The sequence below is a fragment of the Aotus nancymaae genome, unplaced genomic scaffold (assembly GCF_030222135.1).
Source record: "Aotus nancymaae isolate 86718 unplaced genomic scaffold, 86718_ANA_hifiasm-v0.15.2.pri h1tg000010l, whole genome shotgun sequence".
In the NCBI taxonomy this organism is placed as follows: Eukaryota; Metazoa; Chordata; class Mammalia; order Primates; family Aotidae; genus Aotus; species Aotus nancymaae.
In genome coordinates this window covers 1,411,543-1,429,825 of record NW_026988421.1, presented here as the reverse complement: position 1 = coordinate 1,429,825, position 18,283 = coordinate 1,411,543, and the positions used below count along the sequence as shown (strand labels likewise).

At 45.7% G+C, this 18,283-nt stretch overlaps 1 protein-coding gene across 1 annotated transcript in view; it reads left to right on the top strand.

Moving 5' to 3' along the window:
* Window positions 1-18,283, top strand: part of MGMT (O-6-methylguanine-DNA methyltransferase) — a 282,734-nt gene that overhangs the window by 254,717 nt on the left and 9,734 nt on the right. Inside the window, exon 4 of the mRNA XM_012464210.3 lies at window positions 17,848-17,987. Coding sequence (XP_012319633.2) covers window positions 17,848-17,987 — 140 coding nt within the window. The remainder of the gene's footprint in view (window positions 1-17,847; window positions 17,988-18,283) is intronic.

Genomic DNA, 18,283 nt, shown 5'->3' with positions numbered 1-18,283 from the left:
CAGTATGGTTCTCTGCATGTCTCCTATTGTTCAGAAACCATTAGCACCTATTCAGAAGTCAGTTATTCAGCTTTGAGCTGAATGACAATTATTTGAATGGTAAAGAGTGTTAATGTATAATTATTCACATTCATACCAGGACGGTCACAGTTTAATCATTTCTCTGTAGGCTTCCTTAAGTTTGTGCTTAAAGTCTTAGGCATAATTCTTTTGTTAAATAAGTTTAGGAGGCTCTAAGTATTGGGAAAGTGAGTACAAATACGCCTCTGGGGGAGCTTCGAGGATGTGGCGTCCCACCTCTGTGAGTAAGCCTCCTAGGTGAGACTGTCACCAGGTGCCCCACACTTCAGCCAGGCGGAAGGTCCGTTTCCAGGGGCTGGTAGCGTAATCCAGCCTCCAGGTGAGCTCTGAGTCTGTGGCGCGCCCAGGACTAGATGGAGCCTACTGGAGCCTTCCTATGTGTGACACAGAGTCCTGCTAGGCCTGGTCGGGCTCAGAGTGGGCTTAACCCTTCAGAACCTCAATTCTTCTGGACCCTTCTTTAAGATGCTTGAGGACTCCAAAGAGCTTTTGATGATAAGAGCTGTATTATGCACATTTCCCATATTGGAAATTAACCCTGGGACTTTTTAAATGTATTAACTTATTTAAAAATAACAGTAAATCCATTGCAGGATAACATAGGTCGTATGCTCATGAAAGTGACTATTTTCCAAGACAGACCCTTCAGAAGAGTGGCCCTGTTGTCCACTTTTGCAGAATGGACTGCCTTGATGCCTGCCGCAACGGAAGACAGCTGGGTGCTCAGATATGCCTCTGCATTTAATCTGTTGTGTTGTCACCTCACATAGCCCCCAGAAAACTCTTCTGTCACTTGTAAAAGAATGAGAATCTAAAAGGCAGATAACATCCTAGTATTGCTATGGCGATAACTCTGACCTCACAAACCCCCTAAAGGGGGTGTCTCAGGAATCCCTAGACCGTACTTTGAGAATCCCTGTTCTAAAAAGTCCATTTCTTTGACTCTAAAATATTACTCACATTGCCTACTGCGTTGTGGGTTCCTCTTTTTTATTTAAAAAAAATTACAGCAGAATTCACTCTTCCTGGTGTGCAGCTGGAGGTGCACAGCTTTGTGCATCCTGTTGACCTGCCCCCAATGCGGGGACAAGCATCAGCCAAATCAGAACCAGGTCAGAGCCCCGCTGTGCCACAGCCAGATCAGAACCGAGTCAGAAACCCCCTACACCATGGGTCAGATCAGAACCAGGTCAGAGCCCCCCTATACCATGGGTCAGATCAGAACCTGGTCAGAGCCCGCCCCCCCACCATGAGTCGGGTCAGAACCTGGTCAGAGCCCCCCCCCCCCCCACCATGGGTCAGGTCAGAACCTGGTCAGAGCCCCCCCCCCCACCATGGGTCAGGTCAGAACCTGGTCAGAGCGCCCCCCACACCATGGGTCAGGTCAGAACCGGGTCAGAGCCCCCCCCCACACCATGGGTCAGGTCAGAACCGGGTCGGAGTCCCTACATCCTGTCCCCTCAGTGGACAGGTTGGAAACGTAAGGTCCACTGGGCCTGTTTTCATCAACAATCATTAAAGGGAAATCTAAAAATGCTTAAAACATTGTATATTTTCTTGTTAGCTGAGCCAAGAATCAGTCTGCAGGGAGCAAAGAGCTTGAATGTGGAGTTAGAAGTTGGGGTCTGGGAAAGGGTGCTTGTTTCTGAGGCTGACCTGCGTCAGGTGCTCCGAGTGGGCTCCCATCAACCCCAGGACACCGTCAGCCCCTGGCCCTGCCTAGAGTACATTGCATGGGCCCTGGCTGCCTGGGCCTCTGTAGCCACAGCTGCTGAGATCAGGCCTTTTTAAAGCCTGAGAGAGGCCATCTGGAGGTAGCACTACAGAAGAGGGGAAGAGGCCCAGGAATCCGGGGGGAGCAGGAGGGTCTTCTAGGGGCTTCTGTCCCTCACCAACTACCATGTTGTTAAGCAGGCCTCATGAAGGGGGACAGTCAAGGAATCGAAAATCAGGCCTTAAAATCTGCACAGTCCTTCCCACATACAGAGCACCTTTCACATAGGTGAGCTTGTTACCCTCAGATGCCACTCACCATGCGGGAAGCTCATTTTACCAGGAGGAAACTGAGGGGCGACAGGACAGTGATCCACGAAGTAGCTCAGCTGTGGACGTTTTGTGCCGAGCTCTGAGGGAGGCATGGAGCATGGGATGCCTGCATGGGAGGCTGATGGGAGAGTACTGGCCCCACCCGCCACCAAGCCCCCAGGGCGACCTTGGACGGGCTGCCGCCTCTTGGCCTGGGGGACTTCTCAACTGCAGAGTGGATGATGGCAGCGCAAGCATCATGCGGGACCTTGAGGACTGCACAGGGAAAAGCACCTGAATGGAGCCTGGTCCCTAGTAAGCGCTCAGTTGGCACTTACTGTAATAATTTCGTTTTAAGCCCAGCTACCAAAATTTCCAGACCAACATTATCATCTTCAAAAGAGTGCCCCTGCCGTTTCCCTCACGTTGCTCAAACTTGCCTGTGACGTCTCAGACATCCGAGGAGCGTCTGTTCGATGCCTTTGGCCCCTGTGCCTTGTACAGCTTCCCAGGAGCTTCTTGGCTGGCCACCGGGCACCAGGCACCGTGGCGGGCGCTCCGGAATGCTCTGTATTGGCTAACTTTCTTCCCCAATAATCGATTTGACTTTTGAAAAATGGTCCAAAACAGCCTCCCCAGCCCTGGTCACACCAGAAGTAGTTCTGGACCCAGATGAGTTGAGTCCACAGAATAACAGGCCGTCTCTACTTGAATTTGAAGCCCTAGCAGTTGGCCCAGTAAGTAGCATCTGAAGAAGTCCTATATTTTTGAAAAGAGTTAGCTCTCCCCAGAAGGTGACATTGAACACAACACCTGGGAGGATGCTATTGGCCTGGCCTTCAAACCGAACCTGCGGTCGAGTGGCCGTGCGTGTGCTGTGAGGCATGCGGCCTGTCCCCAAGGACCCCCTGCATGGGAAAGGAGGCTGGGAGGCTCGCCAGGACTGCATGTGGCCCTTGCACCAAGAAGCTGATCCACGAGAAGATGGCGAGTGCTGTGGTCAGCCTTGATATTTCTACCAGAGTCTCCAAGGTGCTGGCGTCAGTGTCTCCATTTTGGGGAGAGGGAGACTGGCTTTCTTCCCAGCTTACCATTACCATTGTGTTCAGTGGAGGGACTGATATTTTGAGTGGGACCAGCACTGCGCTCACACCACTGAGGCTGCTGTCTGCCACTCAGCTTTCTCATGCATCCCGTTTCCCAGAGGTGGCCAGTGACTGGGCCCTGAGTCAGTTGAGACGAATCCAGAGACTCATCCAGAGCAGAGCAGAGCCGCGGAAGCTGGGCTGGCTCCATACAGAGATGACCCGAAGCCTGTGTCGGCATTTGGGTGCCTGAGGCCACCGTCCAGGCCTGAGAGAGCAGCAGCGTGGCTCACAGCCCCCGCCAGCTGTGTGGCCCGTAGGTCAGGCTGTGACTCTGAGCCTTGTCCTCCTTTCCAAATGGAAGTCACAACACCAGCTTTGCAAAGTGGATGTCAGGACTCAGTGAGGGGCTCCGGGGAGACTTTGCAGAGGGGTAATGTTTGGGGAAGTAGAAATTGGCTCCCAAAATGCTAGAGCAGGACTTAAGGGACTGATGGCCGGGCACCTGCCCCAGCATGGCACCCTCCCGCCATCCGCTGGAGCACTGAGCTGAGCCTCCACCCTCCCGCCATCTGCTGGAGCACTGAGCTGAGCCTCCACTCTCCCGCCATCCGCTGGAACGCTGAGCTGCACCTCCGTGTCAGGACTTGCTCTCAAGTCGCATCTGGGGAGGTCGCGTGCCTACTGGGTAAGGCAGGTCCTTGTGTGGGAAGAGCCGGAAGCCCCCTTTTTCCTTTAAAGTTATTGGGCCAGAGGTCATTAGCATAGGTCTCCAGTAACCACCATCTACTGGAAAATGACTTCGGGCCCTTCGCAGGGCTGGAAGGAGCGCTGGGATGGAGTCCCGCCTCGGTGCACGACCCGGGGCACTCAGTTGGGCCCCACGACCGCAGCGACCCTTGCTCAGAGCTGGGTGCTCAGGGCCAGGAGGTGGCCACTTGATGTTCAGCCTTCGCAGAGGTGGTGAACAGTAGAAAACAGCTGCGCCTGGATTCATTCGAGAGCCTCCTCTTCCTGCCTCTGAAATCCTACCACCAAATCACTGTCTTCCCTAATTTCCCCTTGGCCACTGTGTGTGTGTGGCATAAGGTGGGCTTTTGGGTGGAGTGGGTGGGTCACTCCTGATCTGTCTACCCAGCAGACTGCTACTCATCCAAGACCCAGGCTCACCTGTCACTTGCACTCTGGCACCTCACTCGGGGGGTCACACTGGTGCTTGCCGGGAAACGCCACCGTTTTCGTAGCATATCTCAGCGTGTCAGAAACCACTGTTGACTTGGGGCTTTGTTATCCACAGATGCTGTCACGCATCAGATTTCATGAGTCAGAGACGTCCTCTGTGGCCCTCCATTGGCCAACCCAGTTGGGTGCAGCAGATGTCAGTGGACAGGGGTGCGTCCGTGCATTGGTTGGTGGCATGGTGGCCTTACCCGGCCCACAGTTCCAGCAGAGCTGTCTGCATTTCACCACCTCAGTCTGTCCCTGTCCATTGTCCGCACACTCACTCTGTCCATACCCCAGCCTAGCGTCCTCAAGCGCAAGCACGTGCATGTAATTCCTGTGTTTGGACTTGGTCGGGCGCATTCCTGGACCTTTGGAGTGACCATCTTCTTCCATGTTAGTGTCTTCCTTGTGCACTGGGGGTCGTGGAGGTCGCGACTGACATGCTGAAACAAATGCCGTTATTTTCACTTAAACCACGTTGTGTTCCGTAGCCGCTGCATCATATGCGTGTACATAACAGCATGTGAGGTGTATGGAAAGAGGAGATTGCACCCAAACGCTGCAGATGGTCACCCTGATGGTGGAAGCAGCCGGGGCACGTGGGTTTGACTGCGGAGCTCTGGAGGGCCGTCCTCGGTGTATTTGTTTTTATTTGTGGAGGCCCCCTCAGCGCTCACGCTGGCCAGGCCTGGTCAGCCTGGGATGACCTGGTGAGGACAGATGAGGACAGCTTCTGCTTCCATGATGAATGAAACCGCATCTGGCTGGGTGGGAGGAAAGCCTGCGCTTGTTCAGCCTCAAGCACCTGTTTGAAAGCTTGCGCCAAAGACATTCCAAAAACCAGGCAGGGATGGTGTCCTGTCCTCCTAGAGGCCAGGTTGCCCAGGCCCAGGGAAGCCTTGGTTAGGGGACAGTGAATGCTGGGACTCAGTCTGGCTCCTGGCAAGCTGAGTCTTGCAGAACCCCACTGCTGAGCCTTCTAATCAAGGCATCGGAAGGGGCTGGCGTGGGTGTGTACCAGGCTGCCTCTGTGCCTGGGCAGCTGTGTGCAAGCTGGCTGTGAGCTCCGTGGCATGCAGAGCATGTCCAAACCAACCTGGCAGCCCAGACCCCTGCAAAGTGTGCAACATCGTGTCCCTGCCTTTGGAGTGAACAAGCCACACGCCAGGTGTCAGGGGCTGCTCCTTCTGCAGGTCACCCACCTCTGGCTGACCAAGCTTCATGAGGCGGGGCGTACCTCCTCTAGGCACCATACTAAAGCATTTGGTGGCACCTTGCCCCTTCTGAACCCTGTTCCTGACCTGAGCCTGAGCCCTCACAGGCCTGACAAAGGCTGTCTGCAGAGACCTGGGCCACACAGGCCCCGTAGTCTTCCGCATGCCACAGAGAGCCAGCCAATGGGGCTGCAGGCACCTTCTCCTGCTCACTCAGTGTGCCCTGTCGGGGCTCTGTGCCTCCACAGGGACCACAGGCCACAGGAGCTCCTAGCCGCCACATCTCCAGCCATGCGCGCAAGGTATGTCAGGCTCTTCTTGGCCAGGTTGAAGGAGATGCCGGGTGGGGATCTGTAGGCCCTGGTTGTGTTGACAGAAGATGCTGCCCTTCACTGTCTTCCAGCCTCCCGGGAAAGGATTGTCCCCAATGCCATTCTGACACACCCTCCTTGCCTCACCCAGCAGACACTTTCTGGATGTCTACTGTGGTCACCCACAGGGCTGAGTGTTGGGACAGAGCCCTGAGAGGCAGATGCCTGGTCCTTCATGAGTCTGGTGGAGGAGCCCTCCGTGGTGACAGGCTTCTGTGAGAGCATGGCAGGCGGTGGGGCCTCACAGAGGGGAAACATTTTGCAGAAAATGTGACCTGGATTCTCTTTTAAACAGGAAGTACTGGTCCCTCGTGTCTTGAACTTTAGAGAAAACTCCCTTTGATTAAAGAAAAGGTAACTTGGAGATGTTTTCCCTCATCTTTTTGTTAATTTATTTTTTAAATTAACATGTAGTGAGATTGTCTTTTTGTACCCATGAACATTAACACGTGTGTGTTTCTATAACCACCACCAAAATCAGGGTGCAAGGGAGTTCCACCACCCGGGACACCCCCTTGCTGCCCCTTGGCAGCTATGGCCTGTCCCCACCGCCGTTCCAGCTCTTAACACCTGCAGTGTCTTCTCCATCACCGCGGCTTTGTGTTTTTGAGAATGTCATATACATGGAATCAGACAGTATTTAACCTTTTGAGCCTGGCTTTTTTCCCTCAGGTTAATGCCTTCGAGATTCATCCAGTTGTTGCGTGTATCTACAGTTCATTCCTGTTTCTTGCTGAGTGTCACTACTGTGTGGCTCTATCTCCATTTATCTGTTTTTTATTTGGCCTTTCTAATAGATATGTAATGGTATCTATTATTGTTTTAATTTGCATTTCCCTGATGGCTAGTTACGTGGAACATCTTTTCATGTGTTTATTGACCCATCCTTATGTCCTCTTTGGGGAAGTGTCAATTCAAGTCTTTTGCCTTTTTTTTAAAAAGTAGGTGATTTGTTGAGTTTCGGTTTAGAACTGTTGAGTTTGGAAATTTCTTTATTTATTCTGGATAGGATAGGACTCTTGTTGGATTTGTTATTTCCAAATATTTTCTCCCACTCAGTAGCTAGTCTTTTATTCTCTTAACATTGACTTTCATGGGCCAAATTTTTTTCACAAACCAATTTTTTCCCTTTTGAATGAAGTTCTGTTTATCTCTCTTAATTTTTTATCATAATTTGGAGGGCGTGTCTAACAACTGTTTGCCTAACCATAGGTCATGAAGATTTTGGCATATATTTTCTTCTTTTTTTAATGTTTTACATTTGAATCTATGATATATTTTGAGTTAATTTTTTTAAGTAAGGCATGAGGTTTACATCGTTTCACTATTTGCATATGGATATCCAATTTTCCAGCACCACTTTTTGAAAATAATATGCTTTCTTCATTGAAATCGCTTTGCACATTTGTCAGTAAACATTTGGTCCTACTTCAGTAGATCCGTTTTGGAAACCTGTCTTCTATTTTCTTAACTCCATCCAGTAGCTCTATCCACACTCCAATGATGTGGGTGTTTATTCCTTTACAAATACATAATTACTATTATGTATAGTAAGTCTTAAAACCTGTAGTGTGATTTCTCTAACCTCTTTTGTCTCTTGTAAAATATGCTGTCTAGTCTCAATCCTTTGCCCTTTCATCTGAATTTTAGAATCAACATGTCTATGTGCAATAAATTCTCGTAGGGTTTTTGATTGGAATAATAAATCTTTAGGTCAGTTTGTTAAGAACTAGAATTTTATGCTATTGAGATTCCATGAACATGATATGTCTCCTCAGTTATTCAGACATTCTTTGATTACTTTTTCAGCATTTTTTAAATTTTCAATAAACAGAGCCTATATACAAATTGTTAGCTTTACATCTAAGTATCTTATTTTGGCTGGAGCCATTATCAGTGGTGTTTAGAAAGGCGACTGATTTTTATGTAGCGACCTCGTATCTAGTGACTTTGCTGAACTCACTTAACAGTTCTAAGACTTTTCTATTATTTCCTGGGTATTTTCCCATAGATAATTATGTTGTCTGCAAATAAGGAGAGTTTATTTCTTCTTTTCTAAAATAATTGTCTTCTATTTCCTCATCTGGCATTTTTTGCTCAGTTAAGTGTGATGTTAGCTGTAGGTTTTCTGCGGATAACAGTTGTCAGATTGAGAATGTTACCTTCTATTCTTAGGTTGCTGAGAGCTTTTATCATGAATGGATGTTGAATTGTATTAAATATTTTTTCTGCCTTGATATAGATTATGTGTTTTTCTAGGGTATTAATATGGTAGATAATGTTCATTTTAAATAGGCATTATTTTTAGAATACTTTTACAGAAAAATTGAGAAGTTAGTACAGAGTTCTCTGATACTTCACACCTATTTCCCAGATTATACCACTGATTGTTATTATGATGACATTTATAAGTGACATCTGACATCAGTGTGGTACATACGTTATGATTAATGAAACAGTGTTGGCACCTTAATATTGACTAATGTTCCTTTAGGTGGTGCCCTTCTTCCATTCCGGGGTCCTGCCTAGGATACTGGCTTCCTTCACTTAGCAATATACGTTTAGCTTTCTCTGTGTCTTCTTGTGGCTTCATAACTCATTTTTTTCACTGAATAAACTGCATGGACGTACCATAGTTATTTATCCATCCACCTACTGAATGGCGTTTTTGTTGCTTACAACTTTTGGCAGTGTGAATAAAGCTGCTATAAACATTCACAGGAAGGATTTTGTGAGGATGTGGGTTTTCAAATCAGTTGATAAATACCTAGGTGTGCCGTTGCCCGATCACATGGTAAGACTCCAGCTTTGAAAGAAATTGCAAAATAGTCTTCCAAAGCAGCTGTACCATTTCACATTTCCAACAGCAATGATGAAACATCCTTTTTGCTCCAGATTCTTGACAGCAGTTTTTGCCACTGTCAGTGTTTAGATTTTAGCCATTCTAAAAGCCATTGTAATCATACCCATTGTTTTAGTTTGCAGTTCCTAAAGACAAATTATATTAAATATCTTTCCTTGTGCTTATTTCTCACCTGCATATATTCTTTGGTGAAGTGTCTGTTAAGACTTGCCCATTTTTTAATTGGGTTAACTTTTTATTGTTGAATTTTGAGTCTTTTTATAATATATTTTGGATGCAAGTCCTTTTTCAGGCATGTGTCTTACATATATTTTCTCCCAGTCCATGTCTCTCATTTCCAGAGTCTTGGTATCATTTGCAGTAAAGAAGTTTTTAATAAAGTCCAGCTCATTCATTTTTTCCTTTCGTGAATCATATTGTATCTAAAAACTCTTCTGCAAACCTAAGGTTGCTTAGATTTTCTCCTGTGTTATCTTCTGAAAATTTATGATTTTACCTTTAGATTTAGGTCTGTGGTCCATTTTGCGTTCATTTTTGAGAAAGGTATAAAGTCTGTATCCAGATTTGCTTCTTTGCCGTGTGGTGTCTAATTGTTCCAGAGCCATTTGTTGAAAAGACAATCCTTTCTCCGTTGAATTGCCTTTGCTTTTTTGGTCAAAGATCTTTATCAAAGTGTACATTTAGCCTTTGTATTTATGGGTTCCACATCCGTGTATTCAACCAACTACAGATAAAATATATTCAACAACAAGGAAAGAACGATTGCGTCTTTACTGAAAATGTACAGACTTTTTCTCCTGGTCCTTATTCTCCCCACAGTGCAGTGTAACAGCTATTTACATAGCATTTACATCGTCCTCGTTTTCATAAGTAATCTAGAGATGATTTAAAGTATACTGGAGGATGTGCCTGGGTTGTATGCAAATACTATGCCATTTTATATCAGGGACTTGTGCATCCATGGATTTTGGAATTCTAGAAGGGTCCTGGAACCGCAAGGAATGACCGTGTATCTGTGTGTGTCTGTTTCATTGGCCTATGTGTCTGTTCTTTTACCAATGCCATCCTGTCTTGATTACTGTAGTTTCATAATATAGACTTACTTTCAAATACTGAATCAGCCTTACTTTCCTAGGACAAACCCCACTTAATTTTGGTGTCTTGTTCTTTTATGTATTGCTGGATTTGATTTACCAGTATTTTGCTGAGGATTTTTGCCCTGTGTTCATAAGAGATACTGAAGTGTACATTTCTGGTTTCTGCCTTTTTCTGGTTTTGATGTTGGAGTAATGGTGGTCTCATAAAACACTTTAGGAAATGTTTCTTTCTTTGAAAAAAATTATGTCAATTTGATATTATTTTTTAAACATTTTATAGAATTCACTGGTAAAATCATCTTGGCCCTAGAGATTTCTTTTTCAGAAGATTGTAAGCTATGAATTCAACTTCTTTAATAGTTATAGGAGTATTCAGTTATCTGTTTCATCTTGGATGAATTTTGGTAGTTTGTAGTTTTTGATAAATTGATCTATTCACAGTTGTTGGATTTTAGTACACAGTTATTTGTAGGAATACCTTATTATCTCTTTAATATCTGTGGGATCTGTGGCAATATCGCTTTCATTCCTGATATTGATTATTTGTTTCTTCTTTTCTATCAGTCTTAGAGATTTATAAATTTTATTGGTCATTTCATGGAAATCCTTTTTAATTTCATGGATTTAACTCTATCATTTGTCTGTTTTCAATTTTGTTGATTTTTGCCTTTGCCTTTATTACTTTCTTTCTGATTGTTTTGGGTTTATTTTTCTGTTCTTTCTCTGGTTTCTTAAGTTGGAAGTTTAGATTATTGAGACTTTTCCAATATAGACACTCAATACTATAAATATTCCTCTATTGTTTTAGCTTTGTCCCATAAATTTTAATATGCTTTATTATCAGTTCATTCTGTTCAGCTTATTTTTTTTAATTTTCCTTCAGACTTTCTCTTTGATCTATGGATTATTTAGAAGTGATACGTTTACTATTCAAATGTTTGGAGAATTTTCTGTAATATTTTTTGTTGATTTCTAGTCTAATTCCATTATGATCAGAGGACATAACTTGTATGATTGCAGTTATTTTGCATGTGTTAAGGTTTATGGCCCAGAATGTGTATATCTTCGTCAGTGTTTTGTGTACACTTGAAAAGAATATACATTGTGCTGTTATTGGGTGGAGTGTTCTATAAATATCCATTAGGTCAAGTCGGTTGATAGTGTTTTTTACTTGTGTATCTTTGCTGATTTTCTGTCACCTAGTTCTACTGATTATTGAGAAAGAAGTGTTTAGGTCTCCATGTATAATTGTGGATTTGTCTAATTTTCCTTCATTTTTGTTGTGAGTTTTGAAATCTATTGTTAGACACAGGTGCATTTAGAATTGATGTATTGTTTTTGTGAATTGACCCTCTCATTATGTAATATTCCCTTTTACCCCAAGAATTTTATTTGTTCTTAAGTCTGCTTTGCCGTGTATTGACTTTTTTTACATTTGTGTTTGCATGGTTTATCTTTATCCTTTTACTTTTAGCCTACCTACAGATATTATTTGAAGTGAATTCCTTATGACAGCATTTTCTTGTGCACATTTTTAAAAACCTATTGTGATAGTCTCTATCTTTTCCTTGGTATGGTTAGATTATTTACATTTAATGTAATTATTAATGTTTGAATTTAAGTCTAACATTTTATTGTTTGTCCCCTCTTTTTTTCCTTTTTCTTTCTTCCTTCTTTAGGGCTATTTTAACTTGTTTTACTATTTTAATTTATTTGTTGCATTTTTTACTATATCTCTTCATATCGTTTTTCTGGTGGTCTAGGGTTTATAATACTTTCTTTCACAGTCTAATTAGAATCACTATTTTACCTTTTTAAGTAGAATGTAGAAATCTTATGACTATATAGATCCTTTTAAATCTCCCATTATGTTACAGTATCATGCATTACATTTACATATATTGAAAATCTCATCTCACAGTGTCATAAGTTTTTCTTTTGGCTAATAAACATACCTTGAAAACCTTAAGAGGAAAATAGCCTGTGATAGTTACCCATATAATCTTACATTTTTCTTATTCTGGCTGCATTCTTGATATTCTAAGCCTCTCTAGTGTAAGTATATGGATAACTATAACCATTATTTCTCTTTTTTCTAAACAATTTTCTTTAGCCATTCTAAAGATACTGGCAATCAATTATCTTAGTTTTTCCTTTTTATCAGAAAATGTCTTTAACTTCATTCCTGAAGGAGTCTTAAAAATCGGATATAGAATTCTGAGTTGACAGCGTTTTTCCTTTATTTCAGCTCTTCGAAAGTGCTGTGTTACTTCCTCTGACCTTAGTAGTTTCTGATGAGAATTTCACATTCATTCAAATGTCTGTTTCCAGGTACATAATGCATTGTTTGTCTCCAGTGGCTTTCAGGACTCTCTGATGCTTTCAGCAGTTTGATCATGGTTTATCTGCGAATGGATTTCTTTGGGCATGTCCTCTTGGCAGTTTTCTGGGCTTCTTAAATCTACAGTTGTGTGTCTTTTGCCAAATTTGACAAAATTTTAAGCCATTATTTCTTTGAATTTTTTCCTGTACCACACTCTTTTTTTTCTTTTTCTGTAACTCCAGTGACATAAATGGATCTTTTGACTTTGTCTCACATGTTCTTTTTTTGTCTATTTTAAATACGTTTCTTTCTGCTGTTCAGATTGGATGATTTTTTGTTAACTTGGCTTCAGTTTTATTGACCCTTTTCTCTGGCATCTGCATTCTATTTATCTTAGGTGGTACAGTTTTTAATTTGGGTTATTGTATTTTTCAATACTAAATTTTCTACTTTATTATTCTTGATAGCTTCTATTTGTGTTTTTTTTTCCTTTGTTTCAAGAGTGTCTTCCCTCGCAGCATTTTTAGAATAGATCTTTTAAACTTTTTCTCAGATGATTTCAACTTTTGGATCATCTCAGCCTTGGCATGTGTTGATTATCTTTTCCCTGGTGAGTTTATTTTTCTGATTATTTGCATGCTTGATAATTTTGGATCATATTCTGGTCATTTTGAATATTATGAGACTCTTGATTTCTCATAAATCCTACATATAATGTTGATATTTTTATTGTAGGAGGCAGTCAACCTGGTTGGATTTAGTTAGTTTGTAAGTTCTGACCAGCCTTCAGTACTTGTTGTTTCAAAGACTTTGCAGTTCTCTTAAAATCAGTCCTTTTGTGCACCACTCACCAGCCAGTTTGGGAACTGGCAGCGCCTAATTCTGACATCAGTTCTCAAAGCCTGTGGTTTTGGGTCAGATCCTCATGTGCACAGGCGGGGAAGTAGCTCACCCGAACAGATGAATCCAGAAATTTGTAAGCAATGTTTGGGTTTGCTTCCACAAGCTCCTCTTTCTCCACTGTCTTCTTGGCACTTTTTAGTTCTCAGGGCTCCCTATCAGTCCCCTGGACAGAAGGCTGGGGCTTTACCCAACTCCGCTAAACTCTTCCTGTTACTAGGCCTCAATCTGGGCCCAAGCAGCAAAAGCAAAGAGGTTTTGCCCACCTCTTAGGGGGAGCACACCTCTTCCCATCAGAAAGGGGCCATCTCCTCCTCATTGGTTTGGGCTCCCGTGGCCCCTGTTGTCAGCCACACCACAGGATTGCTTCGGGAGGAGCTGAGGTGCAAGGGCTCAGAGATAATACCAAAAAGAGATGATTCCTCACTCGCTCTGAACAGAGTTGTCTCATTCCATTTTCTGCTGCTCTAACAATACTACAGTCTGGGTAACTGATAAAGAATAGGAATGTATTGGGCTCATCGTCCTGGAGGCTGAGAAGTCCAAGGGCCTGGCCCCAGCATCTGCCGAGAGCCATCCCATGGCAAGCAAGCATGCAAGACAGGAAGACAGGGGCCCGAGTCCCTCCATAAACAGTTCCAGCAATAACCACATTCGCCCATTCCTGAGGGAGGGGCCCTCATCACCTCATCACCTCTTAACACTGTGACAGTGGCCGTTGTTTCCAACACTGGAACACATTTAAACCATGGCGGTAGGAGATGCTCTTCCTTCCTCAGAGTGGATTAGAGCCCCGAGGGTGCTCCGTGTCTCTGCCAGGTTCTGCCTCCAGGGCTCAGGCTGTGTAAGTTCAGGCTGAGGACACAGAGGGATCATCTGGCCAGCCCATTCATCTTTTCTGTGGTACTTGAAATTCTTATCTTCTTTCCAAGGCTGCCCACTGCTCCTGCCTCTTCCCAGCCCTCACACAGCTGCTCTGTGCCTTCTGCCCAGGTTTTATAAAGACATTCAGTAGAAGAAACAAGTCTAAAGTGCTTGCTTCATTTTACCTGGAACCAGAATCCCTCTTTCCCTCCATCTTAGTGTCTCAGGTTAGTTTATTCTGGCTGCTTTTGATAACCAGGCAGCATTAGGTCAACACCAGCTCCCGGGGATCCCCCTTCCCGGCCCGTGGCTGCTGTGCAGGGATGTCATGCAGGAGCTGGGGCCCTGCTCTTTCCTGCTTTTTCTTGTTCTCTGTTGCTCTCTGTTGGCCATGGCCCCAGCACAGCTACTGAGATTCTCCCCAGGCACTCCCAGCAGGTAGCACCTGTGCAGGTGCCCCTGCTAGCTGCAGCCTGGCCAAGGAAAAGTGCCACAACCCGAAGGCCACCCCTTCCCCCCAGGAAGCCACACAGACCTTGACAGGTCACCACCCGGGGAGCCTGGTGGTTGAGGGAAAGAAGACTCCTCCCCTAGAACCTGGGGGTGGTCTGCCTCCCAGGGAAGAGCCCCTCAGTGCTTGTCTAAGCCCTGACCTCAGCGAGGGCCAGCTACCCGGCCAGCCCTGCTGTTGCCTGTGCTCTAAGCCTGGCCGTGTGCAGTTGAGGCACAGATGTGTGTGTTGAGGTGGCTCTTGGGAGATTTATCACACAGGAGAGATGGACACCCAGGATAAGGAAGTGATTAGTCTGAGCTCCGCAGCGGCAGAGCCAGGCTGGTCCTATCTGTGTCCTCCTGCCATGCTCTGGTGTGTGCTGTCTTCCTTATTAGAGCTGGGTTTGGCTGAGATGGTCCAAGTTCATGCGTCTGCCTTGCTCAGAGCCATGAGCTCCACTCCTGTGGCATGGCATGAAAACACCTTGCATAAAAACCCAGTGTCCATGACCAGCATCAGAAAAGGGCATCCAGCCCCTTGGCAGAGGATGCACAGTGCAGGGAGAGGGTTTAGAAAACTGTCTTCTCTGGGTGAGGCAGTTATGTTGCATGCATTTAAATAGCCACCCAACCGGAAATGAAAATAGCCACGTACTTCAGATGCGGGGACTCCAAGACACTGGTCCTCTCCCTGGACCCCAGCCATGAAAGCCCAGCCCTAGGTGCCCAGGACCACAGGACAGGCAGGAGGAAGGTGAGTTTGGGAAGGAAACAAGGGAGGTGGAGAGGAGAGAGAGAGGAACATCCAGAATGTGCTGCGTCACAGAGCCCCAAGGCGTCAGGCCTGCTCTCTGGGGAGGACCATGGTGAGAGAGAGAAAGCTGCTGTTTTAAAGGCTGCCCATTTGGGCCACTTGAAGTGATTGTGCCAGCTACTGAGGACTGATGTGGTCACCTCAACCTCAAGAACTTCTGTTTTCCACGTGCGTTAATGTTTATGAGTGGATTTTAGTAGATTACAGAATGATGCTTCACAGAAAGGGTTGCCCTCTTCAGGAACAGGTATCGTTCAGCCATGCGATTTCGCACAGGCCAGGGTTAGAGGCATTGTGGTCTTTGAGAGCTGCTTCAACTAATGACTGCATTTGTTCGCTGCAGGGTAAACTGAGTTTTCAGATGCGTTTGTAAAATCATGTGCCTGATTGCTACGTATTGCATTGTTTGAGCTATACTTCCCCACGTTTCCTGGACCAGTTAAGAAATGGTTTCCCATGAGAAACTGACAAGGAAGCTGAACATGTTTGATAAACTCTGTGCTCATCTATGGACATATAATTGTTTTATTATACGATACTTTTACACTTGGAAAGAAAGGTGCTCCGTAATTTGGCAGCAATCTGTCAGAGCAGCACTGGAGGCTGGCGCTCAGATGAGCCCCTGGAACTGTGCCATTGTTTCTCGGAACTGCTCTGCGCTCTGGCGAGGTTCGCACACACCTCCCTCATTTCATTCCTGCAAGTTTAGTGAAGTTCCAGGCCGTTCTCCCAGAAAACCCAGGCGGCATCCTCTCCCTGGGTCAAAGCACAGAAACCAAAGCCACCAACCCCGTGTTCTCCGCGAAGGCAGGAAAGTGGCCTCCGCGTCTTGTGGTATCGAAGGGCTGCTTTTATTGTTTCTTTTCCAAGACAGCTGTCCCTGAAATCTCTTTTCCTCCAAGTCAGCACCAGGCTACCTCGCTTTTATTTTCTTTTTTCAAAGTTAGGCATAGCAACAACAGCAACCATAATAATGATTAACAGTTTGATTTCAAAATGCTTTCTAAAGAAATGACAATAAACAGAGTGCGTTTGCCCAAGGAAACCGCCCCCCCAGCCATCAGCCAGTAATACAACTGCATGTGCTAATGAACCCAAAGCTGTTAATGTGGTTTCTTCAGTTAAATTGATTCATGAATTTTGAAGAGAACATTATCTAATGAATTTTCTTTGAATAGAAAGCAATTAAAAGGACAAATCAGTCTGATTAACCCCAAAGTCACCCTCCTGCCACAAATGGTGTACAGTTTGAAATTATATCATAAAAAACTAGAGCACATTTGCTATCTTTTTGCCCTCTACTAATCCATGTAAATTAATGAACAACAAAGTTAATTTCTTTGATGACCCTTTTCTAGTATCACCTGGATTATGCTGATGTTTAATTTGCTTAATGTTATAATAAAGACTAAACAGATTTTTTTTCCCAGTGAAGTGATTATCGTTCCCTTCGGTTAAGAAGTGATTTTTATTATTTAACACACATGTAAGGGTGTGTTTCCTTTAAGAACCAAATCGCACTTTGCCAGCTTGGCACCAAGTGTAATTGTTCTTGTGGACACACTCAGAGCAGCGTCCCTGCCCGAGGAAGCCTTCCCTTTCTTTGTTGCTACTGTTCAGAAACTCCCGCCCCTGGAGGGCTGGAGCCCCTGCAACACAGGACGTGGCTCCGTCCAGTACTCCTGAGCTGCATGTCCCCGCTTGCAAAGACAATAGGTACTGATTCAGGCAGCCCTTCTTCGCATGCCCAGGTTTCTCTCCTGCCGACCCCACTCCCAGGTAACAGTTCTGAAACCTGGAGGCAGACGGAGAGAATGTTCTCCCGCAGTTGCCTCCTCATTCCTGCAGCACGATGCAGCACAAATGCAGCTGGATGTGGTTAGTCAATTAAAATGGGAATCGGGTTATTTTATTTTTGCATCCCTATTCATTAAAGGTGCCTGAAGCCAAGGTCACCGCCAGCCCCCGCGTACCATGGCACTTGGCTCTCCACGTGGCAGCTGGGGGCAATCCTGTGCATGGCTGGATGTGGACAGCCAGCATCATATCGCAGCCTGGCCTGTGGCTGCTTTTGCCTTCTTTGTCCCGGCTGAACTTGGAAATTAACCAGCAGTACCAAAGATTTACAAGTAGGCAGGCAGTCAGGGACTTCTGTGCGTATTAATTGAGCCACGCGCTCACTTACACTCCCCCAGTTGCTAGAAGGGCGGCACTTGCAACCCCACACGGAACACGGAAGGTGGAAGGAAATTGCAAATCTGCGGTGCCCGCCCCGGGGATGCCTTCTGAGGGGCCAGCCTGCGTGGTGGCCTGCGTCACACCCACATCTCCTCGCCTGGTGACATGGTGGCAGAGCGATGCGTGGAGGCCATGCTTTAATTGAGTGTAACACCTCTATTTGTGTCGATGCGTTTCCTGTTCTGGGACTAGCAGCTGTTATATCAGAGCTGCGGAAGCTGTTTGTCCAAATCTCATTCTGCATTCTTCCTTTCAGAGTCGTTCACCAGGCAGGTGTTATGGGAGCTTCTGAAGACTGTGAAATTCGGAGAAGTGGTTTCTTACCAGCAATTAGCAGCCCTGGCAGGCAACCCCAAAGCTGCGCGAGCAGTGGGAGGAGCGATGAGAAACAACCCTGTGAGTTCTCGTGGCGCGGGCATGGCTGCGGGTGGTGGGTGCGTGCAGGCAGCAGGGGGTCATCTGATGCCACGTGTTTCCCCAGAAGGCCATGCTCCTGGGGTGGGCAGAGGGACAGCATCTGTGATGGGGACCATTGTGCCAGATGCCTCCAGAAGAGGCAAGGAGGCTACCCGAGCACCACGCTCCTGGAAGCCCCTTCCGTCCAGGAGCACATCTCCACCGCTTGAGCTTCTGGTTGTCACAGTGAGCAGGAGAGGAGGGACCCTGGCAGAGTGGCAAGGGGGCAGAGGGGA